Source organism: Theropithecus gelada, chromosome 16 (assembly GCF_003255815.1).
Source record: "Theropithecus gelada isolate Dixy chromosome 16, Tgel_1.0, whole genome shotgun sequence".
NCBI classification, from domain to species: Eukaryota; Metazoa; Chordata; class Mammalia; order Primates; family Cercopithecidae; genus Theropithecus; species Theropithecus gelada.
Genome location: NC_037684.1, coordinates 11,667,800 through 11,688,450, shown reverse-complemented (window position 1 = coordinate 11,688,450; position 20,651 = coordinate 11,667,800). Strand labels below are relative to the sequence as shown.

The 20,651-nt window shown below is 37.6% G+C and overlaps 1 protein-coding gene across 1 annotated transcript in view; it reads left to right on the top strand.

Annotated features, from left to right (window-relative positions):
- USP32 (ubiquitin specific peptidase 32) overlaps window positions 1-20,651 on the top strand; it is a 222,552-nt gene that overhangs the window by 174,446 nt on the left and 27,455 nt on the right. The window contains exons 14-26 of the mRNA XM_025361455.1: window positions 1,135-1,310; window positions 2,172-2,312; window positions 4,916-5,033; window positions 9,857-10,011; window positions 10,979-11,060; window positions 12,896-12,970; window positions 13,483-13,621; window positions 13,879-13,984; window positions 15,754-15,927; window positions 16,470-16,644; window positions 17,085-17,236; window positions 18,164-18,275; window positions 19,945-20,156. Coding sequence (XP_025217240.1) covers window positions 1,135-1,310; window positions 2,172-2,312; window positions 4,916-5,033; window positions 9,857-10,011; window positions 10,979-11,060; window positions 12,896-12,970; window positions 13,483-13,621; window positions 13,879-13,984; window positions 15,754-15,927; window positions 16,470-16,644; window positions 17,085-17,236; window positions 18,164-18,275; window positions 19,945-20,156 — 1,817 coding nt within the window. The remainder of the gene's footprint in view (window positions 1-1,134; window positions 1,311-2,171; window positions 2,313-4,915; window positions 5,034-9,856; window positions 10,012-10,978; window positions 11,061-12,895; window positions 12,971-13,482; window positions 13,622-13,878; window positions 13,985-15,753; window positions 15,928-16,469; window positions 16,645-17,084; window positions 17,237-18,163; window positions 18,276-19,944; window positions 20,157-20,651) is intronic.

The window sequence follows — 20,651 nt, the reverse complement described above, 5'->3', positions numbered from 1 at the left end:
TTTAATAGAGACGGGGTTTCGCCATGTTAGCCAGGATGGTCTCGATCTCCTGACCTCGTGATCTGCCCACCTTGGCCTCCCAAAGTTCTGGGATTACAGGCATGAGCCACCACGCATGGCCCTGTGTTATTATTTCTTCCAAGATATTTTCCTTTTCTGTGGAAGGTGTAAGCAGATTGGACAGAGCTAGCATTTTCTTTACAAAGCTCCTTGTAGAATCTGCTTCTTCCCTCCCTTTCTGATATTATAAAGATCACTTAGCAGTCCTAGAAGTGCTGTCATCAGCTTTAACACCAGGATTATTTCTTAACCCCATCTAAAGATCTTGTTTGGTATGTGCTTACCATATAACCTGTGACACCCAAAGGCTGCATATCACAGGCAGAAGGTTACAAAGTAATGACTGCTAGAATGTTTACCAAAGATTAGCATGTAGTTGACAGTTGAAATGCCTTAAAAATACCACTGAGGTTCACAACTCTAAGCCATGGTTAATCATTTTCTGTGCATATTTTCCTATTGTAAAGATAATGTGTTTCTTTCAAAAGAACTCGTGAACATTGAGTTCATAGATAAAATAGGATCTATTCACACTGAGGTTCACAGCTCTAAACCATGGTTAATCATTTTCTGTGCATATTTTCCTATTGTAAAGGTAATGTGTTTCTTTCAAAAGAATTCGTGAACATTGAGTTCATAGATAAAATAGGATCTAGCTCCCAGTATTCTTTTGTTGGAATTCTTGTTTTAGTTCTTTTTAATTTAGTGACTTCATATCACCATTATCTACCGAGAACATTTGGAATATTTTTCTAGTTTTAGGAAAATAATTAAAGGATGCTATATGAAAGCCCAGCTACTTAGCCAGCTCTTCCCTTCCAATCGGAGGACATATAATTCTCGTTATGAATTATTAGATATTCTAATAATTTTAAAAGCTCTTATTTTTAGTACCATGCTATGTATTGTCCAGAGAAGGATAACATTTCCTGTCTTCTACAGAACTACCAGAATCTGAATCTGTACGGACATGTCAACAGAGTAATACAATACATGGGCATTGAGTTCATGTCCTCAAGCCTGTTTATGTATAATAACTAAAAATAAGAGATTCCATCCTCTTTTTTTTCATAGGCTTTCTGTATTCTGCCACACCAGGGGCAGATGTTTGCTTTGCTCGACAACATAACACTTCTGACAATAACAACCAGTGTTTGCTGGGAGCCAATGGGAATATTTTGTTGCACCTTAACCCTCAGAAACCAGGGGCTATTGATAATCAGCCGTTAGTAACTCAAGAACCAGTAAAGGTAAGTAATTTTACATCTAAACTTAAAATTATTCTCTTGCAAGCTATTAATAAATTTCATTTCAGAGGTTTTAGCACATAGCAAAACATTGGAGGTTCATTTAATTACTCTATTATAGATGGAAATCTCTTTGTATAGTACATTTCTGTGAGAATATTTATGATTTGGAACTTATATAGAAGTAGTTTAGTGACCCTTGGTAATATTGTTATTCTTACTTAGGACAGCTATTCTGAAAATGTTGTTTCACATACACTATGAGTTTTTCTTTTTTTTCCAAACTAGTATTTTTTATTGTTTGAAAGAAATCTGTGAAGTTATTTCAAGTACTTTGGTGATTTTTCCAAGTGATATGCTTTGAGTTTCATTTCTTCCATAGTTTATTTTGAAAGTCAAAAATAAAAATCTCTCATTAAAAATTCAGTTTTTTGACTGGGTGTAGTGGCTCATGCCTGTAATCCTAGCACTTTGGGAGGCCGAGGTGGGCAGATCACCTGAGGTTAAGAGTTCGAGACCAGCCTGGCCAACATGGTGATACCCTGTCTCTACTAAAAATGCAAAAATTAGCTGGGTATGGTGACGTGTGCCTGTAATCCCAGCTACTCAGGAGGCTGAGGCAAGATAATCGATGGAACCCCGGAGGCGGAGGCTGCAGCGAGCCAAGATCGTGCCACTGCACTCCAGCCTGGGCGACAGAACAAGACTCCATCTCCAAAAAAAAAAAAAAAAAAAATTAAGTTTGTCCAGCAACATGAAACTCGGTGGTGATATATGAGTTTGTTTTCCTATATCTAGGTATTGCTGAGACCCAAAAACCTTTGTAATATTGAAAGTCAACATTGTCATTCTATTCTTTCTCAGGCTACATCATTAACACTAGAAGGAGGACGATTAAAACGAACTCCACAGCTGATTCATGGAAGAGATTATGAAATGGTCCCAGAACCTGTGTGGAGAGCACTTTATCATTGGTATGGAGCAAACCTGGCCCTACCTAGACCAGTAAGTATAGCTAATAGTGCCTTGTATAAGGAGCAGTCATAGATGGGGGTCTTCTGTTATTTTTTCTACATGACTTTCACCACAAACTAGCTCTTACCTTGTGGTAGAAGAGTGTTCTGAACCTGTTTGGATTAACTGAACAATGTTAGGTTCCTTCACATTCATTCATTCATTCATTCATAAATAAAGGCAAGGAAATAGGAGGCTGTTGAATGTGTTATCCACATAAAAGTAGACATCACCTAAGATATGCGGAACTTAGGCTGGAGGGAAAGACAGGCCAAGAGCCAGTGCCAAAAAGTTCAGTGAATGTAGGGTGTGGTACAGCGGTTATTTCTGAAACTACTATTCCCAACAGTCACACAGGTATCTAGTTAGGGACTGGATTCTTCTTGTAGCTTTTGGTGGATTTTTGTGGTTTATGTTTTTGAAAGAGGGGCATATAAAAGATCACAACATAGGATAACAGAATATTATATTAAAATATTAGTATATAGCACCATTTGTTGTGCTTACACAGTAAACAGCACTTGGTACTCTGTACACTCACTTTTTACATTGTTGATGCAGTAAAATATAACAAGACGTTTTGGTGGGGATTTTTTGATGTATTAAGAAACACTCTTCTGCCTGTAATCCCAGCACTTTGGGAGGCCAAGGTGGGCGGATCACGAGGTCAGGGGGTCGAGACTAGCCTGGCCAACATAGTGAAACCCCGTCTCTAATAAAAATACAAAAATTAGCTGGTGTGGTGGCACGTGCCTGCACTCCCAGCTACTCGTTAGGCTGAGGCAGGAGAATCGTTTAAACCCAGGAGGCAGAGGTTATAGTGAGCCAAGACTGCACCATTGCACTCCTGCCTGGGTGACAGACTGGGACTCCATCTCAAAAAAAAAAAAAAAAGAAACACTCTTCCCTTTATAATGTCCAAGTTAAAACTTCCTTATGCCAGGAAGGTTTTGTATAGATGAGATATGGTACCTTAACTTCTTTTTTTTTTTTTTTTTTTTTGAGACAGAGTCTCGCTCTGTCACCCAGGCTGGAGTGCAGTGGCCGGATCTCAGCTCACTGCAAGCTCCGCCTCCCGGGTTCACGCCATTCTCCTGCCTCAGCCTCCCGAGTAGCTGGGACTACAGGCGCCCGCCGCCACGCCCGGCTAATTTTTTGTATTTTTAGTAGAGACGGGGTTTCACCGTGTTAGCCAGGATGGTCTCGATCTCCTGACCTCGTGATCCGCCCATCTCGGCCTCCCAAAGTGCTGGGATTACAGGCTTGAGCCACCGCGCCCGGCCTTAACTTCTAAAAGAGTAAAAATCTGTTATAAAACAGACTAATGTAATTTTGATGTTGATTTTGAGTTCCTAATAATTATGTTTATGAAAAATAACCTGAAGCTGCAGGGTTGGAACAATCATCCCACCTCACCTGTAGCTAAGACTACAGGCACACACCACCATAACAGCTAATTTTTAAATTTTTTAAGAGACAGAATCTTGTTGTATTGCCCAGGCTGGTCTGGAACTCCTGGTCTCAAGCAGTCCTTCTGCCTTGGCCTCCCAAAGTACTGGTATTACAGGCATGAACCACTGCACCTGGCCTGTAGTGTTGTTTTTATTTGATTCTTTATTGCTTCCTCTTGATACTAAAAAAAAAAGTTCTGTTGCAGAAGATACTGGTTACGAGAGTAAAGGAAAATAAAACCTGGTCACCTGAGACTTAAAAGACTCCGTAAGAGTTTCTGTTTTAAAGAGTTTCAGTGTTAACCCTGCTATCCTTTTAGAATATGAAATTGATAATGTACTACTCTTACAGCAATATTTTGATAATTAAATGTTTTCCTGTGTCTGTGGGCTTGTAAGCAGGTTAAAACTACTTAAAAACCCTGTTCCAATCATGTGAAATCTGAGTTTTTTACATCCGAATGTTTTGTTTAAGTCATAGACAAAACATATATGAACAGACTGGTTACACAAGTAGAACATAGTAAATTTTTATGTGGGAACAGTTGTGTCCTCACTACTAATACAAAAAATAAAATTTTAAGCAATTTATAATACTCTTCATATTAACAAAATGTGGATGTTTCTAAATGATGTCCAGTGATAAGGTTTTATGAGAGTAGTATACTCATACATTACTGGCAATAGTGTAAATTGCTAAACTTTAGATGGCAGCATGACTATATAGCTAATGAATACTTCCATAGTTTTTGACTTTTAACTCAATTTTTATTAATTTGTCCTTAAAATGTCAGTCATTTATATATATGAAACATGTTAAAATGAAAAGGCTTATGGTGTGAGGGTAGTAGAATTATAGATAATACTTAAAGGAGTTTTTTTTCCTCAGTGTTGTTACTTGCTTTTAAATAAAAGGGGAGAAGATATCTACAAGGAGTTATAATCTTAGGAAATGGGTTTCAGAGCAGGAATTTAACAGTATTCAGGTTCATATAACTTAAATGTGTGAGTTTCGGTAATTACTGAAATGTAGCTAGTGAACTTGTTGGACATTTGGTTTAGAAATAAATCTCATAAGTTAGATTAAAATGGCAAGTTTTGTTTCTTTTTTTAGTAGTCTCTTTTTATCTTTTAAAACAATAGGTGATCAAGAACAGCCAGACAGACATCCCAGAGCTGGAGTTATTTCCCCGCTATCTTCTCTTCCTGAGACAGCAGCCTGCCACTCGGACACAGCAGTCTAACATCTGGGTGAATATGGGTATGATGAGCCTGAGAATGTTTCCTCAGCATTTCCCGAGAGGTAACTTAAGAATGCAGCAAGAATACCATGCATTTCCTGAAAAAAAAAAAAAAGAAGAAAACTATGTTGCTCGAAGTCTGGTGCCACTGTATTGATACACATTCCCATCAGCTTTCCTACAGATTTCAGTAATTAATTTTTACGGGTCTTAGATCTACGGTCATGCGCAAGACTAGATGAGGGGTCGAAGCAAAAATCCCAACAGCAAACTGAGATAGGATGTTTCCTTTTCTACTTACAAAGAAAATAAATAGAAATATATTTTACGTGCTTTATTTCTTTGAGATAAGCCATTGTAAATTGTTACTAGACTAAGTAGTAGTCTACCAGTCATTGACTGGTCTTTTCAACTCCACTCAAATTTGTAAAATGTAATGCCTTTTATACTATCATTTTTGTTTTTTAAGGTTTTTGTTGTTGTTTGGTTTTTTGGCAAAACATGATACATTTCTCATGCTTGATCTAAAGAGGCTTTATATAAGAGACAGACAGTACAGAGCAAAAGGGATATTTTTGAAAATTAAAGTGATATATTTGCTTTGAAAAAACATGAAGCCTATCAAAATGACATATAAATTAGTTCCCTTTTTAATGTATAACATGCAAAAAGTTGCCCTTTCATTTCTCTATAAGGTTAAACTTTATTGATGGGCAAGACTTTGCTCTGTGCTTTTGCTTTGCAAATATTTGAAATTATTCTTCAGCAGTAAAGAAATAATAAGCTGGGCTCAGTGGCTCATGCCTGTAATCCCACACTTTGGGAGGCCGAGGTGGGCAGATTACTTGAGGTCAGGAGTTCAAGACCAGCCTGGCCAACATGAACCCTGTCTCTACTAAAAATACAAAAATTAGCTGGGTGTGGTGGTGCTGTAATTTCAGCTACTTGGGAGGCTGGGGCAAGAGAATCGCTTGAACCCAGGAGGTGGAGGTTACAGTGAGCCAAGATCACACCACTGCACTATAGCCTGGGTGACGGAGTGAGACTCTGTCTCAAATAATAATTATAAGGAGCAACCATTTACACAAATTATCAGACTATGTTAACAATACCAGCATGTTATTATAATTAAAATAACTTAGTATGCAAGAACTACCTCTAAACCCCAACCAAAATAAGTACTCTGTCTCCTTTGAAATTGAACAGGGTTAGTTTTGTATCTTCATTAAAGGTTATATTAATATAATATATAAAGATTCTTTTTTTTTTTTTGAGACGGAGTCTTGCTCTTTCGCCTAGGCTGGAGGGCAGTGGCACGATTTCAGCTCACTGCAAGCTCCGCCATTCTCTTGCCTCAGCCTCTTGAGTAGCTGGGACTACAGGCACCCGCCACCACGCCCGGCTAATTTTTTGTATTTTTAGTAGAGATGGGGTTTCGCTGTGTTAGCCAGGATGGTCTCAATCTCCTGAACTCATGATCCGCCCGCCTCAGCCTGTTTGGTAAGAATTCTTTCAAAAATGTTTGGTAATAATTATAGCAAAGCATTGGCCTCTGCCTACCAAACTTTGTCTTTGGGGAAAACAGCAAAATCAAAGAACAGTGAGGCCGGGCATGGTGGCCGATGTCTGTAATCCCAACAGATTGGGAGGCTGGGGAGGAGGATCATTTGAAGCCAGGAGTTTGAGACCAGCCTGGGCAACACAGTAAGATCCTGTCTCTACAAAAAATTTTTTTAATTAGCTGAGCATAATGGTGTGCCCTGTAGTCTCAGCTACTCAAGAGGCTAAGGTGGGAAGATCTCTTAAGCCCAAGAGTTCAAGGCTGTGGTGAGCTATGATTATGCCACCATACTCCAGCCTGGGCAACAGAGCAAGAACTTGTCTCTAAAAAAAAATAAAGACAAAAAGAAGGAAACCATATTTTAAAAAAGGAACAGTGAGATAGAACCTTTATGAAACATTCTTGATTTAATTTTCCGTTAGAAATATTAGCCTTGCTTCCATGGCACCCATTACAACTTTTTCAGTTCTCTTTGAAAGATAACATGAGGCCAGGTGCAGTGGCTCATGCCTGTAATCCCAGCACTTTGGGAGGCCGAGGCTGGTGAATCACCAGAGGTCAGGAGTTTGAGACCAACTTGGTCAACATGGCGAAACCCCATCTTTACCAAAAATACAAAAATTAGCCGGGTGTGGTGGGCAGGTGCCTGTAATCCCAGCTACTCGTGAGGGTGAGGCATGAGAACTTCTTGAACCCAGGAGGCAGAGGTTGCAGTGAGCCGAGATCGCACCACAGCACTCCAGCCTGGGCAACAGAGTGAGACTGTCTCAAACAAAAAAATAAAAGAAAGATAACATGAGAGGCAAGATGTGTTGCTGTGCTTTTAGTAGGTATTCTTTGTAACTCTTGTGCTGATCCTAGATTTTTGCTGCTTCTATAAATTCTGCTAGATTTGTTGGTGCTATTCAAAAGCACAACATTATGTATAATAAGTGGCTTCCTGCTTAATGAGCTATGCTATAAAAACTTTCTAAAACTCAAATTTTTGTATTGTGGCTTAGGACAATAGAGATTGACTTGAACACTATAAACTATACGCTCTTGAATCCTAGAACTGCGTATTTCAGATGCTCCAAATTTGTTTTTAGTTTGAAATTTTATTCCGTGCTAATTAGTTGTGAAATCAATCATTAATCATTTTAAATTTTATAAAAATATGCTTTCTTGCTGTACTCTTATAACTAATCCTAAAATGTATAATTGGAGAAATTTGCTCTTTTGTTTTCTTTTAGAGATTATCCTTTGCTTGTTAATTGTAAAAGATTTGCTTGCTATGTGTTTAAAAACTGATCACGGATTTTGTTCTGCCGTAACATAATGTTCATCTTTCTCAAATACTCAATTTGTTACAGTTGTTTACTAGGCTCTTTTATTCCTTTTGAAGTGACAAGTATTCAAACCTTGTTACAGTTACAATGACTTAAATGTAGCCTTTTCTACAGACAAGGCCATAGAAGGCGTTTTTAGATCACTTTTTAGCCTACCTTAGGTGAGGGAATTCCTTTTCTGAGGTTCTAAAAATGTAGATGATGCCCACATTTTTCTCAGCTTTATTTAGTGAGGAAGACTGACTAAAAACATGTTTCAGGAAGAAAAAAAATCTAACTCATGGTTGAATGGGTGTTATTTGGAATGTACATTATATTGATAAGTTTATATTTTTAAGTTGGGTTGCTTGATAAAATACAGCCTCGGCAGAGATGACTGTTTTAAGCCACAGCTTTTGTCTAGATTTTTGGCTAAATAGTTAACCAGGGTTTGATGAGCTTTTTTTTTTTTTTTGCCGCCTCTCTTTGATTTCCGTAATCTCTTGTCATTTCATACCTCTCCTCTTTTGAAGTATGTAGTGAGACCTGATATATTCTTTCTTCACTCTTTATTCTTTTCCCCTGTATTACCACTCTTCTTATTTCTACCTTTAGCCCTTCAGGAATTCAAGGTCATGTCTGTCATCATCTTACTGGGTGGACAGGCTAATATGATTTTTTTTTCCTTATAGGGCATTTACTTATTTGGCCATGGAAAACTTCTTGGCTGCATTTTGAAACTCTGTTTTGGCCAAGTGTGGTAGCTCACACACTTGTAATATCAGTTTGTAATCCCAGCACTTTGGGAGGCCAAGGTGGGATGATTCCCTGAGCCCTGGAGTTCAAGACCAGCCTGGGCAACATAGACCCTGTCTCTACTTAGGAAGCTAAGGTGCGAGGATCACTTGAATGAGGGAGGTTGAGGCTGCACAGAGCCATGATTGCTGCACTGCACTACAGCCTGAGCAACAGAATGAGACCTTATCTCAAATAATGATAATAATAATAAACTCTGTTTGGCTATGTAGAGTCTATACCTATTTAGAATTTTAAGTTGAATTCTTTTTTTTTTAAATTGATATGTAATAGATATACCTATGTTTTCTGGTGCAGGTGTACCACTGTGCCAGATAATTGAGCTACTTAATGACTGAGAGTGATGGGATTAGTGATTCAAAGAAAGTTTAGGAAAGTGGACCAGGTGAATCCAATTATCTATCTGTGAGATTCAAATCCCATCCCATTTTCTCTCTTCCACTGAGGTTTTTCTTTTTCTTAACTCTGTCTTAATTTTTTTTTCCACTGAGTTTTATTTCATTTTGCTATTGACTGTGACTCAGCTGAGTGCAGCCAGATATCAATGCCAATTGTTTTCTGGCATGTTCGTACTCTTCTTGGTATCCAAATATTGCCAGTTATTTAGACCTTGGGCCTTGGGCCTTTGCTCATCTTTTCAAAGTTGAGACTTTGGACTTTAAAACACCTGGAAGGCTGGGCTTGGTGGCTCACGTCTGTAATCCCAGCACTTTGGGAAGCCAAGGCAGGTGGATCACTTGAGCCCAGGAGTTAGAGACCAGCCAGGGCAACATGGCCAAGACCCTGTCTCTACCCAAAAATATACAAAAATTAGCCAGATGTGGTGGCATATGCCTGTAGTACCAGCTACTCAGGAGGCTGAGGTGGGAGGATTGCTTGAGCCCTGGAGGTGGAGGCTGCAGTGAGCCAAAATCACAGCACCGCACTCTACCCTGGGCAGCATAACAAAACTCCATCTATTAAAAACAAACAAACAAAAAGAACTTGGGTCTTCTGTCTGCTTTTTAAAGCTTTTTGGTACTCTTCATTTATAAAATTATTACACCTGTAGTTCTCATTTCTCATCATTATTTCCTAAAATAGTATGGTCCCCATTGGTGAGAGGGGTGCTTCTTTTTCACATCTGCCTTCTTTCTTACTGTGATTACTGTAACCACAGGAAATGTACCTTCTCCGAATGCACCTTTAAAGCGGGTATTAGCCTATACAGGCTGTTTTAGTCGAATGCAGACCATCAAGGAAATTCACGAATATCTGTCTCAAAGGCTGCGCATTAAAGAGGAAGATATGCGCCTGTGGCTATACAACAGTGAGGTAAGAGGCACCTCAGAGTCATGGAGAGCCTGATTGTTGGTATTTTTTAAATTTTAAATAGTAAAAGAAATTTGCTAATCTTATTTGTATTGTTCCAATTTTAGTACATATGTTGCCAAAGAGCACAAGGATGATCAAATGTTAAATCATGTTTCATGAGTATGGGGATTTTGCCTATAGTAATTATGCTAAAAGCCATGTCTAGGATATCAGTGAAAAGTTCATCTTTTAAGATACTATCTGTGTACTTGTAATATGTGTCTCTAAGATCCATAATAGCAATTGATCACCATGGACATTACCATCTTACAAAGATTATTGCTACATATAAAGATTACATGTTTTACATGTTACAAATATTGTATGTTATATTATAAACTAATGGTGTGGCTCACGCCTGTAATGCCAGCACTTTGGGAGGCCAAGATGGGTGGATCAACAGAGGTCAGGAGTTTGAGACCAGCCTGGCCAACAAGGTGGTGAAACCCTGTCTCTACTAAAAATACAAAAATTAGCTGGACTTGATGGCGTGCACCTGTAGTCTCAGCTACTCAGAAGGCTGAGTCAGGAGAATTGTTTGAACCCAGAGGTAGAGGTTGCAGTGAGCCTAGATAGCACCACTACACTCCAGCCTGGGCAACAGAGCCAGACTCTATCTCAAAAAAAACAAAAACAAGAACAAACAAACAAAAAAAAACTTATTCATGTAACCAGCTACCACCTGTTCCCGAAAAACCTATTGAAATTTTTAAAAAGAGAAAGATAATGCTTATGAAGTATACATTGTCTTTCTCTCATATTGCCACTTAAATTATAAATATTTATGAACAACTATAGTAGGCCAGATATTTGTGATATAAGTTATGTAACTACAAATAATTTTTTTTAATTGTTACTCATTTTTATCTCTGTATTTGTTTCTAGTTTACTAACCAAATAACAAAAACATTTCCTCCTCCTTACACAGAACTACCTTACTCTTCTGGATGATGAGGATCATAGATTGGAATATTTGAAAATCCAGGATGAACAACACCTGGTAATTGAAGGTACAAGATGGAAGCATGCATCTATATTAAATTTTCAAGGGGAAGAATTTAAAGAGTTACTAATAACCCATTTTATAATTTTCCCCAAGACAACTATTATTTGATCATTATGTTTTTATGGTAAAGAAACCCTTTGGAAAAAAAAGAAAAAGAAAACCCTTTAAACTCTTATGTAATCCTACCATACGATTTAGATTGCTTTAAAGGAAAAATATCCTGTTTTTAGTCATTGACTGACAAAGGATGGGAATGGTAGATTTAAAAAAGTGAATTCAGAGGCCGGGCGCGGTGGCTCACGCCTGTAATCCCAGCACTTTGGGAGGCCGAGATAGGCAGATCACGAGGTCAGGAGATCGAGACCATCCTGGCTAACACGGTGAAACCCCATCTCTACTAAAAATACAAAAAATTAGTTGGGTGTGGTGGCGGGCGCCTGTAATCCCAGCTACTCGGGAGACTGAGGCAAGAGAATGGCGTGAACTCGGGAGGCGGAGCTTGAAGTGAGCCGTCATGGCCCCATTGCACTCCAGCTTGAGGGACAGAGCGAGACTCCGTCTCAAAAAAAAAAAAAAAAAAAAAAAAAACAGTGAATTCAGTTTACAAATTTATAGTTCCTTAAAATTTTCAAGTTGCTGCTTTGAGTTTGAGTAAAGAGAACAACTTTCTTGCATAGTTAGTAGCACAGGCTTTCATTAGTCATCAACACTGGCTACTCACTGACAGAGCTACTTGTATATTCATAGATTTACACACTGGCATGCACATGTTATTAAAAACTTTTTAAGTGTATCTTTTCCCATCCAGTTTTGTGGCAACATTGTTAGTTGCCTTTGTATTAAAATGAATAGGCTGGGCGCAGTGGCTCATGCCTTTAATCCCAGCACTTTGGGAGGCTGAGGCAGGTGGATCACTTGAGGCCAGGAGTTCGAGACCAGCCTGGCCAACATGGTGAAACCTGTCTCTACTAAAAATACAAAAATTAGCTGGGTGTGGTGGCACGCGCCTGTAGTCCCAGCTACTCAGGAAGCTGAGGCACTGAGAATCAGTCAAGTCCAGGAGGCAGAGGTTGCAGTGATTCAAGATCATGTCACTGCACTCCAATCTAGGGGACAAAACCAGACTGTCTCAAAAAAAAAAAAAAAAAAAAAAAAAAAACGGGAAAAAATTACCCTGACATCTGTTACAATTTAAGAAAGAATTATAATATTCCTAATGTTTTAAGTATAAGAAATTCTATTGTTTCTGAACTTTAATTACTTCTCTAGATGGTTGAGTATAATTTTACTTCAAGTTGGTAATTGAGGGAAAGGATTATTCAAACCAAGTGACTTTAAAGTCCTCAATATGAAGAATAGGAATGGTTTTAGAGCCAATTACAGGCATGTGCTGCATAAAGATGTTTCAGTCAACAAAAGACCTGTGTACAGCGGTGGTCCCATAAGATTATAATACGATATTTTTACTTGTACCTTTTGTATGTTCTAACATGTTAGATACACGAATACTTACCATTATGTTACAGTTGCCTACAGTGTTCAATGCAGTAACATGCTGTACAAGTTTGTAACCAAGGAGAAACAGCCTATACCGTACATAGCTTAGGTTTGTGTAAGTACACTCCGTGTTGTTCACAGAAAGACATAATCACCTAGTGATGCATTTCTCAGAATGTAACTCCATTGTTAAGCAACGCATGTACTAAAATTAACTAGATTTTAAAACTTCTGATTTAGGAATAAGATGTCTTTAAAAAAAAAAAAAAAAAAAACAGAAGCAATCGAGTGGGTGTAAATTAGATAGATAAGAAATTAACACATTCCTATCTGTCCTTCCAGTTCGCAACAAAGATATGAGTTGGCCTGAGGAGATGTCTTTTATAGCAAATAGTAGTAAAATAGATAGACACAAGGGTAAGTCTCCAGTATTATTTTTTAAAGAGATTATTTTAAATGTATTCTTTTTTTTTTTCTTCTCTCAACTATTAAAGTGCTAATAACTTTTGGTTTTCTAGTTCAAAAGTAATTAGGCCCCTGCTTCTTTTTCTTTTTTCCTGAAGCAGCATTTGATGTTGGCAAACCCACCATCAAATTATTTTCCAGATTTCTAACTCTGCAATTAAATAATTTACATGTTTTAAAAGACATACTAGATAGAAGAAGAATTGTTTGAATTCTTTTGAAAAATCATAGCAATTAAAAAGAATAATTGCTGCTTCTAGGGTACAAATGAGCATGGATCATCACTGTTACCAGACACTCCATGAAAAGCCTTCTCTAGCATTTCAAAGACCTGCTAGAGAATTATTAGCACCATTTAGCTGATTATGAGAGTTATAAAAAATCTTTTCATTGAATGTAATTAACTGTTTGTGCTATGGCATATTACTACAGCTAAGCTTTGGTTCTCATATTGTTTGTTCCAGTTCCCACAGAAAAGGGAGCCACAGGTCTAAGCAACCTGGGAAACACATGCTTCATGAACTCAAGCATCCAGTGTGTTAGTAACACACAGCCACTGACACAGTATTTTATCTCAGGGAGACATCTTTATGAACTCAACAGGTAATCTTTCTTGAGTCACTGGCCTCTTAACTTATGACTTTGATATAAACCCAATATCACCTAAATTTCCTCTTTTTTTACCCTGCGGGAGAAAGACTTTATCTTATTTGCCCTATTTAATATGAAATAGGCCAAGGAATACATCTCTTGTTTCAAAAAGAAAAGATATTTTGATGTGAGATGCTAGGCATTTTTGTGCCCACATGATTGTGATTTATGAGAATCTTTGGCAACAAATTTTCCTCTCAAACTTCTAGGACAAATCCCATTGGTATGAAGGGGCATATGGCTAAATGCTATGGTGATTTAGTACAGGAACTTTGGAGTGGAACTCAGAAGAATGTTGCCCCATTAAAGCTTCGGGTAAGCAGGTTAAAATAATATAAAAGTATGTAATTCCTAAATAGTTGTTTAATCATTTTTCTCTACTTGTTTTTTGTGTTTAGCCTTTTAGCTTAATAAATGTTTTTGGATCCTTCACTTGGTATAAACAAGATGCCAAATTCTTTTGCTTGTTTAAATATATGCAAAATACTACTGTATATGTAGTGGGTAGGAAAAAGACCAAAGGTGCACTGTAAATTTGGGATATCATTCATTTTACTAATTTGTCAAACATCTTATATGAAGAGTAAACCTTTTTTGGTAATACTTCACTATTAGTGATATTCTAACTGCAAGGTGGACCTCAGAGTCTTATTAATTACATCCAATCCAATACATTTTCAACATAACTAAGATAATTCTGTCTTTAGAATATAAAGAAGTAGGCTGGGCGCAGGGGCTCACGCCTGTAGTCTCAGCATTTTGGGAGGCCAAGGCAGGTGGATCACTTGAGGTCAGGAGTTCAAGACCAGCCTGGGCAACATGGCAAAACCCTGTCTCTACTAAAAAAAATTAGCCGGGCATGGTGGCGCATGCCTGTAATCCCAGCTACTTGGGAGGCTGAGGCACAAGAAATGTTTGAACCTGGGAGGAGGAGTTTGCAATGAGCCAAGATTGCACCACTGCACTCCAGTCTGGGCAACAGAGTAAGACTCTGTCTCCAAAAAGAAACAAAAAACGTGGCAGGATGAATGAATGAAACTAATGAATATAAGTTTTATATTAATATCAGATGTAGTAGATTTTAGTGAAGTTAGGATCATTCATTATTTTTATTTAAATACAAAGCAAAAGCTTTTTATATTACAAATTAATAACTATAATAGCTACACATGTAACTACTTACCTCTTGCCAGGCACTATTCTAATTAATGTATATGCATTAACTCATTTAATCCTCTAAGTAGTTCTATAATATAATGCAGTTAATAAAAGTTAGAATGCAACAAGACCAGAAAATGTGATTGTTGAAGACAACATTACATTATATAAAATACTATATACACATATTATTTTATACATATATTATGTATTATTATATACACATTATGCATGCATTGTGTATATATTATGTACCTATAAAGTATACATTTTTTTTTTTTTGAGACAGAGTCTTGCTCTTTTGCCCAGGCTGGAGTGCAGTGGCCGGATCTCAGCTCACTGCAAGCTCCGCCTCCCGGGTTTATGCCATTCTCCTGCCTCAGCCTCCCGAGTAGCTGGGACTACAGGCACCCACCACCTTGCCCTGCTAGTTTTTTGTATTTTTTAGTAGAGATGGGGTTTCACTCTGTTAGCCAGGATAGTCTCGATCTCCTGACCTCGTGATCCACCCGTCTCGTCCTCCCAAAGTGCTGGGATTACAGGCTTGAGCCACCGTGCCCGGCCAAAATATACATATTTTATATGCTTATAAAAATGTGTAAAACATTATAGAACAGGATTATCTTTCAATGCGAGCAAATGCTGTTTTAATATTTCTGTCTTAAATAACATCTATGTGCCTGAAGAACAGTTGATACTGAACTAAGGACACAGTATTGGCTAAAATACTTCTTTTTTTTTTTTTGTCATTTGACATTAAGATTCAAAAGATTTCATGATTATCCAAAATATATTTGTTGAAATGGAGGCAGACTAAGTACTATACTATTTATTTTCTTACAATGGCTCTGATTGGATTATAGGACATACTCATTCCAAATTTTATGGGTAGGAAATAATGACCGTGACTCCTCTTATATTTATAGTGGACCATAGCAAAATATGCTCCCAGGTTTAATGGGTTTCAGCAACAAGACTCCCAAGAACTTCTGGCTTTTCTCTTGGATGGTCTTCATGAAGATCTCAACCGAGTCCATGAAAAGCCATATGTGGAACTGAAGGACAGTGATGGCCGACCAGACTGGGAAGTAGCTGCAGAGGTTTGTCAGTTTTGAGTTTCTAATGTAAGCAATAGACAAAATGTTCTGGCCACAAATACATGTAGCACAATTTAAATGCAAACTAAACTATTCTGAGATCAGAATTTTACTGCGAAAATGAAGGAATTTCTATCTGTATGCTTAATGCTTATGCAGTGTTGCCAAAACAAAAACACCTTTAATGAAAATAGAAAACTGTTGCTATTTCACATTGTAAACTTTATAGTACTGGATGTAGGAATAAGTATCCAGTGGAATTCAAAGAGTCCCCATAATTGCTAAAGTAATGCATACAGTGACCTATAGGCATGCTTTATACTTGTTAATGGATAAATAACTTTAATATTTACCATTGTTACCGTGATAAGAACAAATGAAAAATAGGATATTCCATCTCAATTTAATATTTTGTGGTAAATGAAGAGTAAGGATTATATTCTTTACATTTAAATCCAATATATTTAACCAGTTTCTTTGAATTTATATAGAAATGCCTCTCTTTTGGATTTTTGAGAGAAAATTCTCATCTTTTTTATTGCTAGGCCTGGGACAACCATCTAAGAAGAAATAGATCAATTGTTGTGGATTTGTTCCATGGGCAGCTGAGATCTCAAGTCAAATGCAAGACATGTGGGCATATAAGTGTCCGATTTGACCCTTTCAATTTTTTGTCTTTGCCACTACCAATGGACAGTTATATGCACTTAGAAATAACAGGTAGGTCGCAAAGTTCTGAAAAATTACTTGACTCCATTAAATTTGCTTTATTTAAATAGCCTGAATTTGTAAGCATAGTTGTTTGTTTACAAATAAAGACTGGTAGGCAGCATATTATAATCGAGCAACCTAATTTTAGGCATGACTTGAGGTTTGAAAGATTTAGATTGTGGCATGTTTTTTTGGTTTCAAATATGCCAGCAACTCTCTTTAAAACCCGCAAAGCCACTCAAGCTTTTATGTCAGATGAACACGAGAAAAATACTGATTTCACTCAATATTATCCCGAAGTACCATCTGTTTTCATGTTTACACATGAAATAAAAATTCTAGGCTGAAATATTTGCTTATATTTACAGGTCATATATATCTATACACAGTATGTAAGACTTTCGATGAAACCTGCATTTTACTGATAAAAGATCTTTTCTCTTTACTAGTGATTAAGTTAGATGGTACTACCCCTGTGCGGTATGGACTAAGGCTGAATATGGATGAAAAGTACACAGGTTTAAAAAAACAGCTGAGCGATCTCTGTGGACTTAATTCAGAGCAAATCCTTCTAGCAGAAGTACATGGTTCCAACATAAAGGTAATGTTAACTACTCTAAGAAACTTTTGATTCTATCCTTCAAAGATGACAGTTTTCTCAATTATTGTGATCACTTGTTATGTTATGTGACCAAGAGAGATACTAAAACATGACAAAAACTGAACAACAACAACAAAATGCCAAGTTTTCCAACCCAGAAACTTAAAAGAGTTTTCTACCAGAATAAAGGAATAATACTGGTGGTGGTATTTTTGAAGAAGGGAAATATGTAAGGCTGCCTATATGGAGTGATCTAGCTGTGTCACTATAGTATGGGTTTCCTCCAAAGACTGCTGCTGTTTGGAGGAAACCAAAGACTGCTACTATTACACTTGACAGCTCTTCTGGTATTACCACTGTTACTAGAATTCTTCCTAGGTTAAAGTATTTTATGTATTTATGAATATGTGTTTTTAGTATTTATGAATATATATACTTGGTCTTTTAACACACTAAGAAATTAAAAGAGTAAAGACAAATTAACGCCAATCATGTCTTTCTACATACCAGCTGGGGAAATAAATAATCTAATAAATATATTGCCTACTCTAAGCTCCTGCAACTGGTATTATTTATATTCATCTTTGGGATTTCTGAACACACGCCCACCTCATTGACATTTTCTTAATATGAAATGTAAAAATGGGGTCTCTGAGAGTTGGAATTTAGATCCCTGAAACGAAGACAAAACTGAAGAAGTCAGTCATATACAACACACTTCTTCCTGTGGAAAGAGATACTAGTTCGACAGTTGAGCTTAGTTTTCAGTTATTTTTATCAAGCATTCATCCTTTATGTAGTTGAAATCATCTTGTTGGTTTTACGGATGAAAGCACCTAAGACATTCTTTTGAAATACATTAGAGAGAGAACTTTTCCATTTTATCTGAAACATCTCCCCCTTCTCATCTTGCTCCTGCTTCTGTAGAACTTTCCTCAGGACAACCAAAAAGTACGACTCTCAGTGAGTGGATTTTTGTGTGCATTTGAAATTCCTGTCCCTGCATCTCCAATTTCAGCTTCTAGTCCAACACAGACAGGTAAGATAGAACTAGAACTCCTTCTCATGATTGCACCTTTAAATGTTTGTCTAAGAGTTGTCATCTTTTTTATATTTCTTCATGCTGAAGATACTATAGCAGAATAATTTTGGAACCCAAGGGAAACCTTAACTGATTATTCCATATTTTTTAGATGAGAAACCTAAAATTTAGGGAACCCAAGTGACTTCAGTTAGATAGGTAGTTATTATTAGCTAATATACCCTTGGAATTCAGATCTATTTGATCTAATACTAACATGGCAACAGCTAGTATGAGAGGAACATACTACCAGAAAATATAAATAATAGATATAGCTAGAAAGAAATCCAATATTATATGTAATTTAATGTGGTCACTCACTGAGTCCTTTTAGCCACTGATATGCTTTGTCTATTCTTTATATTACTTACAATTAGGCTAATTCCCCAAGTATAAAGGGCTTTATGAGGCTCCCCTCATTGACGTGTAGTAGGTAGATAGTCCTGACGGTGAGTTGATGGATGATTTAATTTTAGTTTTTTTTTGTTTTTTTTTTTTTTTTTGAGATGGAGTCTCACTCTGTCGCCCAGGTTGTAGTGCAGTGGCCGGATCTCAGCTCACTGCAAGCTCCGCCTCCCGGGTTTACGCCATTTTTCCGCCTCAGCCTCCCGAGTAGCTGGGACTACAGGCGCCCGCCACCTCGCCCGGCTAGTTTTTTTGTATTTTTTAGTAGAGACGGGGTTTCACTGCGTTAGCCAGGATGGTCTCGATCTCCTGACCTCGTGATCCGCCTGTCTCGGCCTCCCAAAGTGCTGGGATTACAGGCTTGAGCCACCGCGCCCGGCCTAATTTTAGTTTTAATTTAGAGCATCACTGTCCAATATAATTCTGCAGTGGTGGAAACTTCTGTGATTTTGCCATCCAATACAGTATCCACCAGTCACATGAACTGTTAAGTACTTGAGATGTGGCTAGTGTGACTGAGAGTAACGCATTTTTAATTTTTATTTTATTTTATTTATTTATTTTGAGAAAGGGTCTCACTCTGTCACCCAGCCTGTAGTGCAATGGCATCGTCTTGGCTCACTGCAGCCTCTGCCTTGTGGGCTGAAGCAATCCTCCCACCTCAGCCTCCCAAGTAGCTGAGACTACAGATGTGTGCCACCATGCCCAGCTATGGTGTATCTTTTGTAGAGATGGGTTTTCACCATGTTGCCCAGGCTAGTCACTGGCTCCTGGGCTCAAGGGATCTGCCTGCCTCAGCCTCCCAAAGTGCTAGGATTACAAATGTGAGCTGCGGCATCCAGCCTAATTTAAATTTTAAATGCAACATCTGGGTAGAGGTTACTGTATTGGACAGTGTCTTCAAAGGCAAAGAGAAGGAAAAGAAAACAAGTGGTAGAACTGTTTGTGTGCTACAACACGGTGCTGATACAGGTTTCTGCAAAAATTCTGCTTAATAGTTTCCAGCAGTTACTCTTTCCTTTTCATTTAGTTAAAAGTATGAGTTAGGGAAGTAAAATTGTAAATTAAAATCTTCCAATAAATCTAGAATTATTTATACTATGATTTCTCCCTGCCCTGTGTTAAGAGACTACACTGTCTCTGGTCCTCAGGATACTTGAGAAAAGAGTAAAGATAAAAGTACCACAAGCTTATGATGCTGTACTTATCTTTGAATTTGTAGATTTCTCCTCTTCGCCATCTACAAATGGAATGTTCACCTTAACTACCAATGGGGACCTACCCCGACCAATATTCATCCCCAATGGAATGCCAAACACTGTTGTGCCATGTGGAACTGAGAAGAACTTCACAAATGGAATGGTTAATGGTCACATGTCATCTCTTCCTGACAGCCCCTTTACAGGTTACATCATTGCAGTCCACCGAAAAATGGTTAGTTAAATGTTAGGCAACTCACTGCCGGTCTTACTAGTGTCATTTGTGAAATAGCCATTTTCTGTCTTTGCAACATCACTGAATGCATTTTCTTCTCTTTTTTTCTTTAACTTTTTAAAATTTAATAATTTTACAAATTTTTTTAAAACTTTTTTATCCTGTCCTCAAAATCTGTTGCTATGAATGCATTTTCAATGTATTATATATGCTAATATAAGTGATCAGAGCCAGGATTTAGTATTACTCATGATGGCTAATGTATGAAATGACATTCCTCATCCGTATATTAAGAGGCAACAGGATAGTCAGTGCATCTGAGTACTACTTTCTTTAAAAATTTGTGTCTCCTGGCCAGGTGCAGTGGCTCACACCTGTAATCCCAACACTTTGGGAGGCTGAAGCAGAAGGATCACCTTAGCTCAGGAGTTCAAGGCTGGCTTGGGCAACATAGTGAAACCTCATCTCTACCAAAAAAAAAAAAAAAAAAAAAAA